The 17,146-nt window shown below is 52.8% G+C and overlaps 5 protein-coding genes across 5 annotated transcripts; 3 read left to right on the forward strand and 2 right to left on the reverse strand.

Annotated features, from left to right (window-relative positions):
- Positions 1–56: 56 nt before the first annotated feature.
- Positions 57–2,007, reverse strand: BO94DRAFT_305958 (glutathione-independent formaldehyde dehydrogenase). The gene is made up of 8 exons (XM_025606789.1): positions 1,622–2,007; positions 1,511–1,554; positions 1,273–1,446; positions 1,188–1,217; positions 1,038–1,133; positions 971–985; positions 467–921; positions 57–414 (listed from the first exon to the last, which is right to left on the reverse strand). The coding sequence occupies exons 1-8, from the start codon at positions 1,762–1,764 to the stop codon at positions 175–177; spliced, it is 1,197 nt and encodes a 398-aa protein (XP_025462080.1). The 5' UTR covers positions 1,765–2,007; the 3' UTR covers positions 57–174.
- On the forward strand, positions 1,975–3,714 carry BO94DRAFT_579453 (sugar phosphate isomerase/epimerase family protein). Its single transcript, XM_025615268.1, has 7 exons — positions 1,975–2,471; positions 2,527–2,620; positions 2,667–2,804; positions 2,869–3,027; positions 3,079–3,181; positions 3,230–3,402; positions 3,458–3,714. Exons 1-7 carry the CDS (start codon positions 2,369–2,371, stop codon positions 3,561–3,563), a joined length of 876 nt encoding a protein of 291 aa, XP_025462081.1. The 5' UTR covers positions 1,975–2,368; the 3' UTR covers positions 3,564–3,714.
- A 156-nt stretch (positions 3,715–3,870) lies between these two features.
- BO94DRAFT_590842 (uncharacterized protein) lies at positions 3,871–4,254 on the reverse strand (the record flags this gene model as incomplete). The annotated part of the gene is made up of 1 exon (XM_025616065.1): positions 3,871–4,254. One exon carries the CDS (start codon positions 4,252–4,254, stop codon positions 3,871–3,873), a length of 384 nt encoding a protein of 127 aa, XP_025462082.1.
- A 3,806-nt stretch (positions 4,255–8,060) lies between these two features.
- BO94DRAFT_478646 (uncharacterized protein) lies at positions 8,061–8,597 on the forward strand (the record flags this gene model as incomplete). The annotated part of the gene is made up of 2 exons (XM_025608698.1): positions 8,061–8,369; positions 8,427–8,597. The coding sequence occupies 2 exons, from the start codon at positions 8,061–8,063 to the stop codon at positions 8,595–8,597; spliced, it is 480 nt and encodes a 159-aa protein (XP_025462083.1).
- A 1,523-nt stretch (positions 8,598–10,120) lies between these two features.
- On the forward strand, positions 10,121–16,550 carry BO94DRAFT_611925 (type I polyketide synthase; the record flags this gene model as incomplete). The annotated part of the gene is made up of 6 exons (XM_025616654.1): positions 10,121–10,395; positions 10,483–10,744; positions 10,775–11,797; positions 11,854–14,217; positions 14,265–16,265; positions 16,312–16,550. 6 exons carry the CDS (start codon positions 10,121–10,123, stop codon positions 16,357–16,359), a joined length of 5,973 nt encoding a protein of 1,990 aa, XP_025462084.1. The 3' UTR covers positions 16,360–16,550.
- Positions 16,551–17,146: the final 596 nt, after the last annotated feature.

The raw sequence follows: 17,146 nt of genomic DNA on the forward strand, positions 1-17,146 counted from the left end.
CAGGTGGGTCCCGGGGCGGACCGGAGTTGCCCGATGGGGAAGCAGGCCCCGCAGCGGGGGGGTTGTCCCCAAAGGGGAAAAATAATGCAATGGGGATGTTATGTTGTAGGAAGCATGCAGGGTTCAATCAATTGCTGCTACAACGCTAATATAACACATGATTCTAGACATTCCTCACAGGGTGGACGGTACCGTCGGTGGCTTCTTACTGGGGAACCCGCCATTGGGGTGGATGATGACCTTGGTGTAGCCCTCCACCCGCTTGTCAAATTTCTCATACGCCGTCTCAGCTTCGTCAATGTCGATCTCATGCGACACCACAAAGCTGGGCTTGGCCTTGCCGGCAATGATCAGGTCTCGCAGCTGTCGGTTGTAGGCCTTGACATTGCACTGGCCGGTACCGAGTGAGAGGCCCTGTCCAGAATGTTAGCCAGTGAACTCGATTGTTGAAGAGCACAGCTCCCACCTTTTCAAACAGCTTCCCAAAGCTGAGACTGATCATGCCGTTGGCCGCCGCAGCATCCCCTGCCCCCGGGTCACTAGGCACATACAGACCGGGGATGCCCAGTCCGCCACAGGCCCGTGTCACGCGAATCATATTCTCCAACACAATGTTGGGCTGTTCGGTCGAGTTATCCTTACCGACCGCTTGGTATCCCACTGCGTCCACCGAGCGATCTACCATGTCTCCTCCGTTCAGCTGGATGATCTGGTCGACGGCATCTCCCTTGGTGAAGTCAATAGCGGTCGCGCCAATTCTCTCCGCCGCTCTCAGACGGTCAGGCACCCGATCCACCACAAAGACGCGAGACGCGCCGCGCAGCTGGGCGGAATAGGCAGCCATCAGACCAACGGGGCCGGCACCAAACACGGCCACGCTGTCTCCGGGTTGGAAGCCTGATATCTCGATGCCGTGCCATCCTGCTTATGGTCAGTGAGCTGTTGGAGGGCGGAGGAGAGTTGGGAATACCTGTTGGGAAAATATCTGTGTTCTGATTAGCAATCTGCCCTCTAAACTCGATATGCAACAGGCCTACCTGCTAGTAGAATAAAGTCGGCTTCATGTTCGGTCCCCGGTGGGAGCTTCAGGGCGTTAAAGTCTGCGTAGGGCACGCGTAGATATTGTGCTTGGCCTGGATGTTATTTAGTTAGGCTGTTAGCCCCACCCAGGGGATGTAGTGACATACCTCCGCGGTAAGGTCCCATGGCCACATAACCTGCCAGGAATATCAATTGAGTGAGTTGGTTGAGGGCCAATGGCTCGAGACCAACCATATGCACCACCAGCAAACCCCGGGTTCACCCCGGTGCAGAATGCCGTCTTTCCCTCCTCACAATTCCGGCAACGTCCATCGGCCACATTGAATGGCATGACCACCCGGTCGCCCCTTTTCAGTAGTGTGACACCCTCTCCCAGTTCCTCGACGATTCCCAGATTCTCGTGCCCTATACATCGCTTGGGTCAGCGGTGGAGAATAATCAGAGAACAGATATATACAGGGAAACCCACCAAAGGTGATGCCAGGCTCTGCAGCTGTTCTCCCCTCATACATGCTGCCAATGGGTGAGTATAGGTACGACCAACGCATTGAATTCTTCTCCGACCCCCCCATGCACTCACTGCAGGTCCGAACCACAGATGGCGGCACTGGTGACCTTGACGATGATGTCATCGGGATGCTCCAGCCGGGGCATCTCCACCTCCTGCACCTGGACCGTAAAGGGTCCGACATAGTTCAATGCCTTCATTGCTTGGGGAGCCATGATGAATTGAATAGGAAAGCGTGTATGCGACAGTCAAAATGGCCTGTGGGTTATCAGTGCGGCCCCGACCAGTATTTAAGTGGCGGGAGCCGTGCGAGGAGTGGGGGATGCATTGAGAGAGGAGTGGGATGAGGGGTGGGGGGAGCTGTGCGGAGAAAACTGCCTGATAATCGTGACATGGGGGGACACATTCCACCTTGCAGATTGATTGAGGCTTCGATTGACCTTGTCACCCATGTCTATGTCTTCTGGGGGTGGCTGACTGAGTCGATTATTGTGGTTGCGTTTTGACTTTTGACAGGCCAGAGCAGGGCCTAACCTGAATTGGGTTAGTGCCAACGCGGGAAAAACTACTCGATGAGGAGCGTCTCCAATTGATCGTCTGCGGACAGCCCAGCAAGGCATCATTGCTTCATGCTTCACGCAAGATGTCCATGTCTCGATTGTGGGGATGAAATTTCAGGATGCGGAGAACTACCAGTCTGATTTAATCTCCCGCCTCCCCGGGAGAGTCATCCAACGAACCCCTAACGCGCACCGTTGGCCAGCTCGCGATTGCTGGAATTGGGCAGAAGCCACTCTTCGCACTTCCAAATAGACAGCCATGGTCGTGATATCGCGCTTTCGATCCCTCTGGGGCATTGAGCCCGGTCCGAGCCAGACCGAGTGGAAGAAGAAGTTCATCGAGCTTAAGGCCCACGGCTATGGTAAGCCCACGCGAACTTGACGCATAGCCGTGTGGAACTAACCGTATGTTGTCAGCGGGCATCGAGATTGATTTCGCTGGCATGACTCCCGATCAGCTCAAGCTGCTAAAAAACAACTGTGATGAAGTAGGATTGGAAATTAGCGTCCTGTCAGTACCACGCATCCATGCGAAGCCAGTCGACTGACCTGTGCAGCTTGTTCTCATCGTGGCCACAATACGCTGGGCCACGTCCACGAGGCCTAACACCAGACCTTCATGTCGACTTCTACCGTGACCAGCTTCGACTGGCCAAGATCTTGGAGCCAACATTGATCAATGCCCAATCTGGAGCGTATGTCCCTGACCTCTCCTCCCACCTGAGTGCAGTCCAGTTCGAATATTGATCTTTCTCGAAGTGATTACTGGACCTGGGACGAGTCGGTATACTTTTACCAACGCGCCCTCAAAGTGGAACAAGAAGAGGGACTGCAAGGGAAAGTCTCCCATGAGACGCACCGAAACAGATCCCTCTTTAACCCATACGCGACGGACTATATCCTGCAGAGAGTTCCACAGTAGGCGTTGTCCATGATTACCACGTTTAAATGATTCTGACCAAGTTGCAGATTACAAGTCACGGCCGACATCTCACACTGGGTGGTTGTCTGTGAGAGACTTCTGGACCAGGGCGAAGAGGACCAAGAAATTCTCACCCGCGTCACCCCACATGTATGTTCAAATTTATTCTCACTCTGCGCATCATCTGACATGTTACAGGTCCGTCATATCCATGCCCGGATGGGAACCACGCAATCTTCCCAGTGTCCTGAGCCTCTCCACCCTGCATTTGCGGCTGAGCGACAGTTCTTCGAAACCTTCTGGCTCCGAATCGTGCAACTGAGACAGCAGACTGAGCCCGATTGCCGAATTACATGGGTCCCGGAATACGGGTAGGTCAACCCTTGCCACTACACGTGTATAGTTCTCTCCTAACAACGTATATAGACCATTTCCCTATCACCCCATCGGTACCGCCCAAACCCACGGGGAACTGGCGGACAGTGAGGGTAAACGGCTAGAAGCGCTGTTTCAGAACGCTGTCACTCAGTAGCGAGGCTGTGTTCGACAGTTGCACAGCCGGAGGCAGTAGTCTGTAGGGTTAATACACCCTGCTACCTATTAGGATCGATTGCATCAAAGTAGCACACTTCCAGTCGTTACTCTGCTGGACATCATCCTCGTAATGACACTTTCTGCTAGGGTACATTCGACCGATCTGCTTCCACCCATTCATCTCCTCACCCTTGAGTAATGACAGAAACCAAAGCCATCATAGACACCCAGACCAGCATAACGAATAGGGCTTATTCAATGTAACCATATCCCACTCAGGCTCACTACCATGTAACCTGCTCTCATCAGCCCACATACGTGATAGGTCCCATTTCCCTTTCCTCTCTCTCATGCTCTTCGTATTCCTCCGGAGTGTACTCGTAAGCCATCAAGTGTTCGGGTATATCCTCGGCCATTACGTTTTCAATATACTCCAATCTGGTGAACACTCTTCGGGCCTCCTCAGGTACCCCACGCAGGATGTGGAAGAGATGCCCGGCGACGTACATGGTGTCGGGTGAGACAGACGGCATGTCTGGGAGCACATCTTCATCATCTACCTCCTCTCCCTCCTCCACTTCTTCGTTCGTCTTATTCTGGCTCTCATTGCACTCGATTTCCTCAGGCTCGTCGGATTGGCGCTCCGTGGGAATCACCTCGGACAAGAGAGGGGCTTGGGCGTGAACCATATTGCTCAATTCCTTCTGATCCTTGTCTTCAGTAGCCGTTGTCTGACAGGGTGGATATTCAACCGGGATTGCGGAGAGGGGGAGCGGCGGTTGAACGTTCAATTTCATGTAAGGTGATATTCTAGGTAGTTTATTGCTGATGGGGAGGAGTGTGCGACACGGAGAGAGTATTCAAACAGCGATCAGAGTGGTACATAAATAACCATTCACTACAGCCTCCAGGCAGCAGCCGCCAGGGGACTGATAGAGGCTTTGGTGTAACATTGGCGGCAATTTTCATGGCATGTGACACACAACGCCCGGCTGCTGCACCTGAAGTAGGGGTATTTCCAAGAGTATAGGGAGGACAGAGATGCCACTGTGATTCATGATGACTGATACTCAGCCTCCTCTCTGGATAACAATGTCTTCTAGCATTAGCGGTTTTTATCTGATTACCAATAGGCTAATAAATAGCTGGTATGATGCCCGATTGTTGATCGAGATGCTAAGCGAATGACGGAACACATTGTGGTACTGTCAGGAAGTCCGGCCAGGAACTGTCGCTGTGCTTGAACCACCATCAATTCCCGTGGGGCATTCTGATTCGACTGTGCAACTTGTCGAAAGCCGGACGAGCAGTTATCCGATCTCGATCAGGCAGTCCTCGGTCGAGCCGGACGTTGTCGCCGTTGAAGGACACGGGTTCGGCATCAACCAGACCACTCCAAAAGATGTGCGGGACACCCTTCTGAATTACTTTAATGCTGGGGCGTCATATGTGCATATTCCAGACTGGCTTCCAGGAAATGTACATGGCTATCTATGTTCCTGTGCTCAGATCGGCGATCTCGGCCAAGCTCGGGCCAAGCTTCCGAGCCTTCCGGCTGCCGGCTTCACTTCCCGGACCGGTAGCCCTATGAGGTTGCGATGAATAGGTAGATAACCTGCCTTCACTATAGTATTGCATGGATCATGGAATGGGGAAGGTGTAGTATCTGTAAATAGAAGGGAGAACATGTCTGTGTGCCGTTCCTACCCCGAGCCGATTCTGGTGTAGAATAGGGTCCTAAATTCCGTACCGAGTCCCCCAACCCTCTCAACAAGTAATTCAAGCCCCATGACTACTAGTTACATCCTGGCGTACTCCTTCCTACGCGCTGATGGACCGACGGGATTCTTTTGACGGTCTGAGATTTCAGAGCATGCGGGTCTACCATTAGCGTGTGTAACATTGGCACGAGTACTACGGGTTACCTGCATGCCAATTCCAATCCAGGTATTTGTCATCGGGCCCGAGGAATAACGTATTCGGTAAGCGAGCTGCGCACCTCACGCGTCTTAGCTCCAGTCAAAAACCTCACTCAATTCAACCACCAGCCATGCCTCCAAAAGCGCGTCAAAATGCTAGAAATCAAGCTGAGCAGGAAGGGAGGATTTTATTAGCAATTTCAGCTATTAAGAATAAAGATTGTCCATCTATTCGTCAAGCAGCACGATCTTATGCTATTCCTGAATCTACCCTACGTACAAGGCTCCGTGGAGCAACCTTTCGAGCAGAAACACGCGCCAGCTCTCATAAACTGACTCAAAATGAAGAGGAATTGCTTATACAATGGATACTATCACTTATTCAACGTGGAGCACCTCCCCGACCGTCTCATGTACGAGAAATGGCTAATATTCTTCTTGCTACCCGTGATACTACACCTATTCAATCAGTTGGAGAGAAATGAGTCTACAACTTCGTCCAAAGGCATGATGAATTAAAGACATGCTTCTCTAGACGATATAACTATCGGCGTGCTCAATGTGAAGATCCCAAGGTTATTAGGGAGTGGTTTGACCGTGTATAAATCACTATAATACAGCATGGGATTGCACCTGAAGATATCTACAACTTTGACGAGACTGGCTTTGCTATGGGTCTAGTAGCTACTGCTCGAGTAATTACTAGAGCTGACTACTATGGAAGGACACCTCTCGTACAGCCAGGGAATCGGGAATGGGTTACTTCTATTGAGTGTATTAGTGCCTCTGGATGGGCCCTTCCACCATGCATTATCTTCAAGGGGAAGGTCCATATAGAAAGCTGGTATCAGAGCGATCTACCACATGACTAGAGGATTGAAGTTAGTCCAAATGGCTGGACTAGTGATAAAATAAGCCTTCGCTGGCTTCAAAACCTCTTTCTTCCTGCTACTACTGGCCGTACAACTGGGAAATATCATCTCCTAGTTCTTGATGGCCATGGCAGTCATTTAACACCTCAATTCGACCAGATATGCAGTGAGAATAATGTTATTCCTATCTGTATGCCTGCTCATTCTTCGCATCTACTGCAACCTCTGGATGTTGGCTGCTTTTCACCATTAAAGCATGCATATGGATACTTAGTAGAGAAGAGAATGCGCCTTGGATTTAATTATATTGATAAGCTTGACTTCCTTAAGGCTTTCCCTGAGGCTCGTACAGCAACCTATACTACTAGCAATATCTGCAGTGGTTTTTCTGCTACTGGGCTAGTTCCATATGACCCAGAGCAAGTGCTCAGTCAGTTGAATATTCAAATAAGGACCCCAACACCACCAGACAGTCAGTCAACTCATTCAGTGCCTAAGACACCCTACACCACCAAACAGCTCGAAAAGCAGGCATCTATAGTGAGAAGAAAGCTCCAAGGACGTGTACAAGAGCAGGAAGACTCCCAAAGCCCTACATCTTCTTTAGAGGTACGGCTGGACAAGATTATCAAATGCAGTGAATTAGCCCTAAATAAGGTAGCTCTTGCGCGTCAAGAACTTCGTGATTTACGAGCTGCAAATGAGACGCAGCTTCAAAAGAGAAAGAAGTCTACTAAGCAACTTACTGCTACAGAGGGTCTTTCTATTCAGGAGGGCCAGAAGCGATTTCAGCAGGAGAATCAGGTCTTTGAAGCTCAAGATACTCTATCTAGAGATCCAGAGCTTTCTACAGTTGGGCCCCGTGTACGCGCTCCGCCGCAGTGTTCTAATTGTCATATTCGGGGGCATACTAGGGTTAGATGTCCTAATCCACCTAGTAATTAGTTTTATATAGAAATGCAATTGGTTGGTTGGTAAAAAGGTGCTTGAATCTCACCTAGTCATGGAAATCGGGTGGAAGTGCGCAGCTCGCTTACATGCGCAGCTCGCTTACCGAATACGTTAAGCACATAAGCATTGTCGGGTAAGCGGACAAGAACGGGCAGCATCATTGGTGTGTTATGGTTCCCCGATCTAGTCATCATGCTGACGCTAATTGTGATCCACGCAATAGTTCATGCAGCTAGACATCACGGTCATCAGGTTTCTCAGCCCTTTGGTGGACTGTTGATGTCATCACCACCAGTCTGCCAACATTCCTAGTGCAGTACGCCGCCCTGCCATTGGAATGTGCTCACCCTACAATAAGAAACAGGCTTTTGTCAAAGTCAAATATGGCATTTCGGCTTTAATGATTGAAAACATGCCTTGGGAGCAAAGAGCGAACTTCACACACCGAATGTCAAATAAGTCATCAAAAGTCTAAACTGGGTGGTGCTCAATCCAACCACCGGGTAGATCCGCATGATCAGCAATGTCACATAGTCCACACAACATGCATGTTACACAATCATTCGTGCCAATGCAATAATGCTTTCGGTCTGCTCAAATTGTTTGTGGATCATAACCTAGTTGGTCACACAGGCCAGCCTGGGCAAGCACCCATTCCCCAAGTCTATAAAGCCGTGGATTGTCCCCTGTGAGCAGTTCTCCAGCACTTGCCAAACAACCATTCGCTTGACTCAATCCATCGAAACCTCCATCATGCGTTTCCTTGAAAACCCTCTCCTGGTGGCAGCCATTGCCCTCATCCCCGCTGCCCTGGCACAACAAGATTTGAAAGGCCAAGGAGCAGTTCAAGTGACCACCGCAGACGGAGACTTACCCCTTGGATGTATCAACTCCAGCGGTCAATGGTCCGTTGCAAATGACTGCCTTGGCTTTTCTACGGCGGGTGATAGTCAACTGTACAGTAATAATGGCTGGCTCTCTCTGAACGATGACGGGGACATTGTTCTGGTGGCAGACTGGGACAAGGCGGACTCATGGCAATCGACCGGTTACTCCTTTGGCGTGAGATAATTTGAGATGCTCCTATACCTGGTGGTCATTGATTGACATGTGCTGCAGGGAATTCCGTCCTACCTTGTGGCCATTGGCAGCGACACCGACGATGTCGTAGGAGGTCCCTTTTGGTATGCTCCGGCCGCTCCTACGGCGGATGAGGCGGTTGTTCTGAGTGCCTCGAGCTCGGATGGGGCCCAGAATGTGACTCTTACCTGGTACCAGCTCGCTGGTTGAGATGTCTGGGCGCTTGATATGCAGGATATAGTGTTTCAGCCCGATTGACTGTGGACATCGTTGTATCTAGTGAGAGGTTCACCTTGTGAATGTAGGGATTAGTCGTTGGGGGTCTGAATGGCCATCGTTGTTGTTAATAGATCCCAAAGTATTGCTATTGCAAGCTCACCCTAATCACGGGGTTCACAAAGCTCTAACACCCATATATATATTCTGGCAGAAGACGTACCGTAAGACATGCGAATATCACCAATACTTGTGGAGAGGCGGGATGCAGGCCGTCTCATAAGGCCCGTCTTTCACTTGTTCTGACATTATTATGGATATGAGCGTTTCGAACCATATGTCACGCTCCGAGGATCTGGGAACATGGAGAAGCCCATTACCCCATATGATGGGAACCCCAGGTGAAAGGTGTCTCGACACGGGGTTCTTCAACATTCCTGTGGCCGACGCAAGGGGCATAGCTCCCCAATAACAGTTGCTTATCGAGGTCGTATATACATGAATGTCCTCTGGATTCGGGCATTTTGCAGCCTTTACGGATCCTCTGTCGGCTGCTTCTCGGCTCCTTCCCTTCAAAGTACGGGTCCCGCTAAGTGATGTCCACGACCCCCGCGAACTGACGAATATTAGCATTCCGATGGTTGTGTTTTGCCGCGTTATCGACTCCTTCCTATACGCGTGGCTTTGGTGTTTTTTCACTGCGAGATTTGGGATATTGGGACACGGCGTTTTGGCTTCATTTTCTTGCTTCAACGGGAAGCGCCTACAAAGCTAGCATCACACTTAGCGGGGTCCATTAAGCTAATAGAATATGACTTGACTTGACTTGGCATTCCGATGGACCAGCTTACGGCCGAATGCACACAAGAGAGCATAAACCCGATGACCACCCTCTTTCTGTGTTCACCAGGATTGGCGTGCCATCTCGATTGATTGTATCACTCCTTCCAATCCTCCCATCAACCTCGACGTCAACGGTGAGGTTATTCCTCCTGCCCCTGGTGACCAAAATGAAGATGCATGAGTGTAGCAACATTGTCCACCTACACATGGCGAGTTCTTCCATATCATCCAGAATACAGTGAAGATTGAGTATTCAATGTAGGTATATATGGAGACTGTGTATATGGAAGCACTTGCTAGTCCCGTCATAGCTAAAGAATAGTTTATCAGTCTCATGGTTTCAAACGGTTCAACATCCCTCCACCGCATCAAGTGGGAGGCCTGGTCCGGAGCTTACGTACTACGGCTTCTCCACCCGCCAATGATCTCCACGACGATAGACCAATGACTGAAAAGAGGAAGCCTCCAGGCCGGTGGATGTCCCTGTCATCTGGTGCCACGTCTTCCTCCACTCTGGTTAGGGTTTTCAGCCGTCCCAGGGAGGCGGGATGACATTTTGCCCTAGGCTGCCTGGGTATCCGACTTTCGTGTCTCCCCGTTACACCAGAATACATCTAAGCCGTGCCCCCTCCAATCGCGTCGATGATGCATCCGTGATATCCCTGTAACACGCAATGGAAATCTTTGTCTTCGGAGATCAATCAACCGATTCCTTCTCGTCCCTTCGCAGCCGCGATGCTCTGGCGCGGCCCATTGCGCAGGATTTCCTGGTCCAAGTCAATGCCGCCTTGCGTCGGGAAATCGGCCGGCTGTCCTCGTGGGACCGGCAGCGAGTGCCAGCCCTGGGGATGCAGGCCAATGCCCTGCAGGACTGGCTGCCACGGGCTACCACCGATCCGGTCCTGCGTCCGGTGCTGACGGTGGCAGCCCAAATCGTCGAGTTTATCTGGTAGGTGGCCGATCCATGCATGAAAGATAGTAGTACAGTTACCTCCTGACAGTCTGACAGCCACGTGGACTGCGACCAATGCTCTAGCCCGACCCATCGAATAACCCTGGGCTCCTGTACTGGTCTTCTCGTTGGGGCAGCCACTGCCACTACTGCGTCCTGGTCCCTGACAAGGTGGCTTCCGTTGGCGGTGCATATCGTGGTCATTGCATTCCGACTTGGCCTTCACACCGCCGCTGTTGGGGAGACCCTCACAGGCACCGATGCCGGGGGCCCGCAAAAAAGCTGGTCCAGCGTCGTCCAGGCAACCTTGGATCCACCGGTGCTGGCCGATTATCACACGGCCGCCGTATGAAGGCCCGCTCTTAACTCCGTGCAGCCATCCACAAGTACTGACCTTGAGAAGAATGTCCCTATACCACTCCAGGCCTATATCAGTGCGAGAGCTCCCCTGTCAACCACAATCTCGGGCCCGCCAGCAATATTACAAGGGCTTTTCTCCTCCCCGGGATTCCATGCCACGGGATGCTCCCCTCGACCCCTCCCGATCTTCGCCCCCTATCATGGCCCTCATCTGCATCAGGATGCGGATCTGGATTGGATCACTGCCTTGGATGAGCACGCGGGAAGACAAACAGTTGGCAGTTATACCCCATCAGGGACCCTTATTTCCAGCCGCAATGCAAGCCCATTCAAAAACAAGGATATGGCCGGGCTCCTACGCGAAGTCGTTCAGGAGATACTGAGCGACACCCTGCGATGGGACTTCGTCACTTGGCAGATGGTCAAGATGGTGCCGATAGACGCTCGTGTCGGGATCACCGTTTTCGGTGCCTCCCCCCTTGGAGAGAGTATAGCATCCAGCCTGCGAGCTACCGGGAAGCGCAGGGTGTCACTGGACCCGGCCATGCATATCCCTTCTGTTCAAGAGCGCCCGTCCCCAATGCAGAAGATAGCTATTGTGGGAATGTCTGGTCGGTTCCCTGACGCAGACACGATCGGTGAGCTCTGGGACATTCTATTTCAGGGGCTGGACGTCTATACGACCGTGCCCAGCGATCGCTTCGACATCTCCACCCACGTCGATCCTACCGGCAAGAAGGAGAATACCAGCACCACCCCGTATGGATGCTTTGTCAAGAACCCCGGGCTTTTCGACCCATCATTCTTCTCCATGTCACCACGAGAGGCTCTGGTCACGGATCCCATGCAGCGCCTGGCTCTAATGACTGCCTACGAGGCGTTGGAGATGTCTGGATTTGTTGCCAACCGGACCCCGTCGTCCATGCTGGATCGTGTGGGCACATTCTACGGTCAAGCTCTCGATGACTACCGAGAGGTCAATGCAGCGCAGAACATTGATCCGTTTTATGTAACCGGTGGTGTTCGTCCGTTTGGTCCGGTAGGTTGACGTGGATGTATGGGAAGTATAGATATTGGGGACTGACTGGGATGTAGGGCCGGATCCATTACCATTATAAATTCACAGGCCCCAGCTACTCCATCGACACGGCGTGCTCCTCAAGCCTGGCTGCCATTCATCTGGCTTGCAGCTCATTGCGGAGCAAGGAATGTGACATGGCCGTCGCCGGTGGGACCAACATCATCACCGGGTCGGACATGTACGCCGGCTTGAGTCGAGGCCACTTTTTATCCCCATCCGGCTCCTGCAAGACCTTGGATGAAGACGCCGATGGCTACTGCCGCGCCGATGCAGTCGGGACTGTTGTCTTGAAGCGTCTGGAAGATGCCGAGGCCGACAACGACCCTATCCTGGGTGTGATTCTGGCGTCGGGGACCAATCACTCGGCCCTAGCCAGCTCCATCACGCAGCCCCACGGCCCAACGCAGAGATTGTTGTACCGGTCGGTTCTCACTGACGCTGGGGTCTCTCCCTCAGCCATCGACTACGTGGAAATGCATGGAACCGGCACCCAAATTGGGGACAGCACCGAGATGGGCTCCGTGGCCCAAGTATTTGGAGACGAAAGCCGTCCCGAGCCCCTTTACGTGGGATCGATCAAGGCGAATGTGGGCCATGGTGAATCTGCAGCTGGGGTCACAGCCGTCATCAAAGGGTTGTTGATGTTCAGGAAGAACCTCATTCCACCACATGTGGGCGTGAAGAACCGGCTCAACCAGAGGTTTCCTCCTCTAGATGAGAAGCAGATTCATATTCCCGGCCGGAACATCGCCTTCGCGCCTCGGACGCACCGTCGAAGACGTATCCTCGTGAATAACTTTGGTGCTGCGGGTGGAAACACCGCCCTACTTTTGGAGGAACCCCCCGTGAAAACAAACCCACCATTAACAGGGCACAGGGTGGTTTATCCGATTGCGGTCTCAGGCAAAACCCCGACATCCTTGGTGCGAAACAAGAAACGTCTGGTGGACTTCCTCAGCAGAAACACGGATACCTCTCTGGCAGACCTCTCCTACACCACGACCAGTCGGCGGCGTCACTACCGCCATCGATTTATTGCAGTCGCATCGACGGTGGGCGATGTACAGACGGCATTGGCAGGACCAGCAGGGGAATGCCATGCCGAGGAGCCCACTCTCATTTTTGCATTTACCGGCCAAGGGAGTATCTACACGGGGGTGGCCCAGCATCTGTTCAATGCGTGCCGGAGCTTCCGCACCGATATCGTCCGCTTTGACTCTCTGGCCCAGGCCCACGGACAGCCCTCATTCCTCGGCCTCTGGGATCCTACCGTCAATAGAGATACTCTGTCCGCCATCCAGACACAAGTGGGTCAAGTCTGTATTCAAATGGGTCTCTACCACTTGTATCGGTCCTGGGGGGTGACGCCTCAGGCGGTGATCGGCCACAGCCTGGGGGAATACGCGGCGCTCTATGCGACGGGAGTGCTGTCGGCCAATGACACCATCTTCGCCGTGGGTCGGCGTGCAGAGATCATGGAGCGATACTGCACGCCGGGCAGTCATCGGATGCTGGGCGTCGGAGCACCCCTCTCAACGGTACAGGATGTGATTAAGGGCACCCAAGCGGAGGTGGCCTGCATCAACGGGCCCAGGAATGTCGTCCTCGCGGGGCCGGCTGGCGACATTGAAGCCGCTTCCAGTGTCCTGTCGAACAAAGGCATCAAGTGCATCTCGTTGCCAGTTCCGTTCGCCTGCCACTCTGCTCAGCTGGATCCTGTCATCGAGCCATTTGAAATGGTGGCGGAAAAGCTGGAGTTCCATGCACCACGTATTCCGCTTCTCTCCCCTCTGCTTGGTGTTGAAATTCGAGAGACAGGCGTGTTGAATGCACGCTATCTCGCTCGCCATCTGAGAGAGACGGTCGACTTTGTTACTGCGTTAGAAAGCTCTACACTGGTGACGACGGGTTCCGACGTGCAGTTTGTCGAATTGGGTCCCCATCCGTTGTGTTGTTATATGATCCGGAATGTACTAGGCAAGACGGCCATTCCATCATTGCGAATGAATGTCAACTCATGGAAGGCCGTATCTGAGAGTGTCGCGTCCCTGTACATGAAAGGGGTGGACATCGCCTGGGAGCAGTACAACCGAGATACTGCTCCCTCGAGCATCTGTCTCTCCACCCTTCCCGCGTATGCCTTTGACGAGCGCAACTATTGGATCGACTATCAAAACGATTGGGCTCTTACCAAAGGGCGTGTTCCCCTTGCGGCCAGTATACCATGCGGACCTGCGACAACGTCTGTCCAGCGCCTGGTGCGGGAAGCCTTGGAAGCAGATCCCCCCATTGTTGAATTTGAGTCGGATTTGAACCACCAGGGGTTTAGCGAGGTCATTACCGGCCATGCCATCAATCAAGTCGGCCTCTGTCCAGCGGTAGGCAGTCACCCCTGATGAATGGCACTCCAAGCTAACCCAACCAGTCTCTGTTCGTTGATATGGCCTTGACAGCAGGCAAATACCTTTACGAGCATACAGTTGCCCGGGAAGGATTGGATGTTTTGGGGCTGGATGTCGCCGACATGGAGATGGTATCGCCCCTAGTTCACCGAGCAGACGCGGAGCAGAGGCCCGGAGTGGTCCGGATCACCGCAACCTTGAACGAGGACGCCGTTGACGTCCACTTCTCTAATAGCCGGCAGACCGGGGTGGCAAGGGCTGTGTATGCTAAATGTAGGGTTGTCCGGCAAGATGTCGCCAAGGTCGGTCGACAATGGCAACGCAACAAGCATCTCCTCAGCTCGCGGATTGCCGACCTGCAGTCCATGTCTCATGTCCATCGACTTCATCGCGGCATGGTCTATAAGCTATTTGGGGCCGTGGTGAACTACTCCGAGCACTTCCACGGCATTGATGAAGTCTGGATGGAAAGCACCCACTACGAGATTGTTGCCCGGATCTCGCCCAAGAATTCTCAATCGGGTCAAAATTCCTTCTGCAACCCGTATTGGATTGATAGTGTCCTGCAGCCAGCGGGCTTTGTCTTGAATGCGAATGGGACGGTCAACACGAGCAAGGTGGTGTATATCTGCAACGGGTGGGAGTCGGTGCATGTGGCCGCGGAGCTGTCCAGCCAGCACGAATACACGATCTATGTGAAGATGGAGCCAGGCGAGGGCACCGCCATGGTTGGCGATCTATATATTCTTCACAGGCAAGAGATCATTGGGGTCGGCCTGGGCATCAGGTTCCAAGCCCTTCCGAGGCCGTTGCTTCAACTGCTACTCGGACCATCCCACAGGTCGCCCTATCCGGAACCGGTCCTTTCATCTTCAGCACAAGCTTCCAAGTCGATCTCCCACTCCAGTGAGCACCAATCCACTCCACCCGCGTCCGAATGCCAAAGCGTGGCCGATCAACATCATCGGGCGGACCAAAGCACCCCGGATTTGGTGCGTCGGATTCTCTGCGAGGAGCTTGGGATAAGTTCTGCGGATCTGGATCCCAATGCTATCCTGACAGACCTGGGGGTCGATTCTTTGATGTCGCTCACTATCCTGGGCCGTCTCCGGGAATTCTGTTCGCTGGATATACCGCCGACTTTCCTGGCGGGAAGCCGCACAATCGCGCAGCTCTTCCAAACCCTAGACGGCCAGTCTGTGCAGAAGACAGCCCCTACAAAACCGCTCACGCAGACGCCAACCACTTCCAATCCTAGCCATCGCGCAACATCCATCTTGCTGCAAGGGAAAGTTCATACCACCACACGCCGGCTTTTCCTCTTTCCTGGGGGCTTCGGGAGCTCCGCCACGTTCGCAACCATGCCATCCATCCACCCTTCCCTTGCCGTGTTCGGGCTGAACAGCCCCTTTACTCATTGCGCAGAGGACTTCACAATCGGGATTCCGGAATTGGCGGCCCTCTACCTGGTGGAAATCCGACGCCGGCAACCTCACGGTCCGTATTCCTTCCTCGGCTACTCGGTAGGCGGCATCATCGCCTACGAGGCCTGCCGTCAGCTCGTCATCGAGGGAGAGACGGTCGATCGACTGTATCTGGTGGACTCACCGTGCCCCTTGGCCATCCCTCCGATGCCTCCGAAATTGATCCAATTCCTGGACTCCATAGACCGATTCGGCGGCACGTCCAAGGAAGGCGAGCATCGGGAGCCCGTAAGGCCGATGGGGTCCCTTCACATCACACAGACGCTCGTCAGCCTGGAACCGTATATGCCGGCGCCGCTGCCGATTCATTCGTGCTCCACACGGACAACATTGTATGTCGCTAAACATGGTGTCAATCAGCAGTCCGGAGTGCAGGTGCCGGATTTTTCCGAGCGGGATCGACGGGTGGTGACATGGTTGCTGGAGGATCGGACCGAGTTGGGCGCGATGGGAGCCGGCTGGGAGACCCTTGTGGATCCTGCCCGGTTGACGATTCTGCCAGTCAATGGGAATCATTTCAATATGATGAGAGAGCCCCATGTGAGTACCCTACATTGATCAAGGATAAACACTGACAGCGTCACAGGTACGAGAGTGGGTGGACGAGCTGCGGGCATCCTACTTCGTTCCATAACTGTCTTCGCTTGGATCGGGAAGCTGGGGAGTCCCATGCTTTGGAAGAGGTGGGGGCTGGCAGGGACCTCTCGATGACTGAGAACTATGGCTACTTATCGCGATGGCTCAGATGAATGGGATTATACCTCGGAGTCTCTGGAAGAATGTCATCGATCTTGATACTAGTAAGTTTCCTGCGCCTCATCAAGATGGTCAGCAAGGTGTTTAGCCTGTCTTACGAAAACTCGGATGATCCTTTCTGCCCAACCCGCCGGTGCAAATCACCTAACACACTCAAGTGGACCCTGGCTAGGACACACAAGCACAAGGGTGCTCGGAGCTCCTGCGGGGTATGCTCAAGCTGGCGCTTAAATGATCCATACATATCCAGATTGCAGCGTTCATGTCTGCACCGAGGCTTTAGTGCTTATTTGCTGACGTGGAAAGTGAGGGGGAAAAGGGACAAGCCTATGCCCCAAACTGGGACCATTTAAAATAAGTCTTGTCAGCTCTCTGCGGGCTTGGATTTTACTTTTGTGAATTGCAGTACACACTTTCTCTTCTTTTATTCTCACAACTAGAATGGCAACTCGCGTTCCTTTTGTTCCCACGGCCACCGAACGCCAGAGTTCCCTAGCACGACGCTATCAGGCTGAAGCAACAACAATCAACACTGCTAATTTTTAGGGTTTTTAGGGTTTTTAGGGTTTATTAGGGTTTATTATTAGGGTTTTTAGGGTTTTTAGGGTTATTAGGGTTTATTAGGGTTTATTAGGGTTTATTAGGGTTTATTAGGGTTTTAGGGT

Source organism: Aspergillus sclerotioniger (genome assembly GCF_003184525.1).
Source record: "Aspergillus sclerotioniger CBS 115572 chromosome Unknown BO94scaffold_46, whole genome shotgun sequence".
NCBI lineage: Eukaryota > Fungi > Ascomycota > Eurotiomycetes > Eurotiales > Aspergillaceae > Aspergillus > Aspergillus sclerotioniger.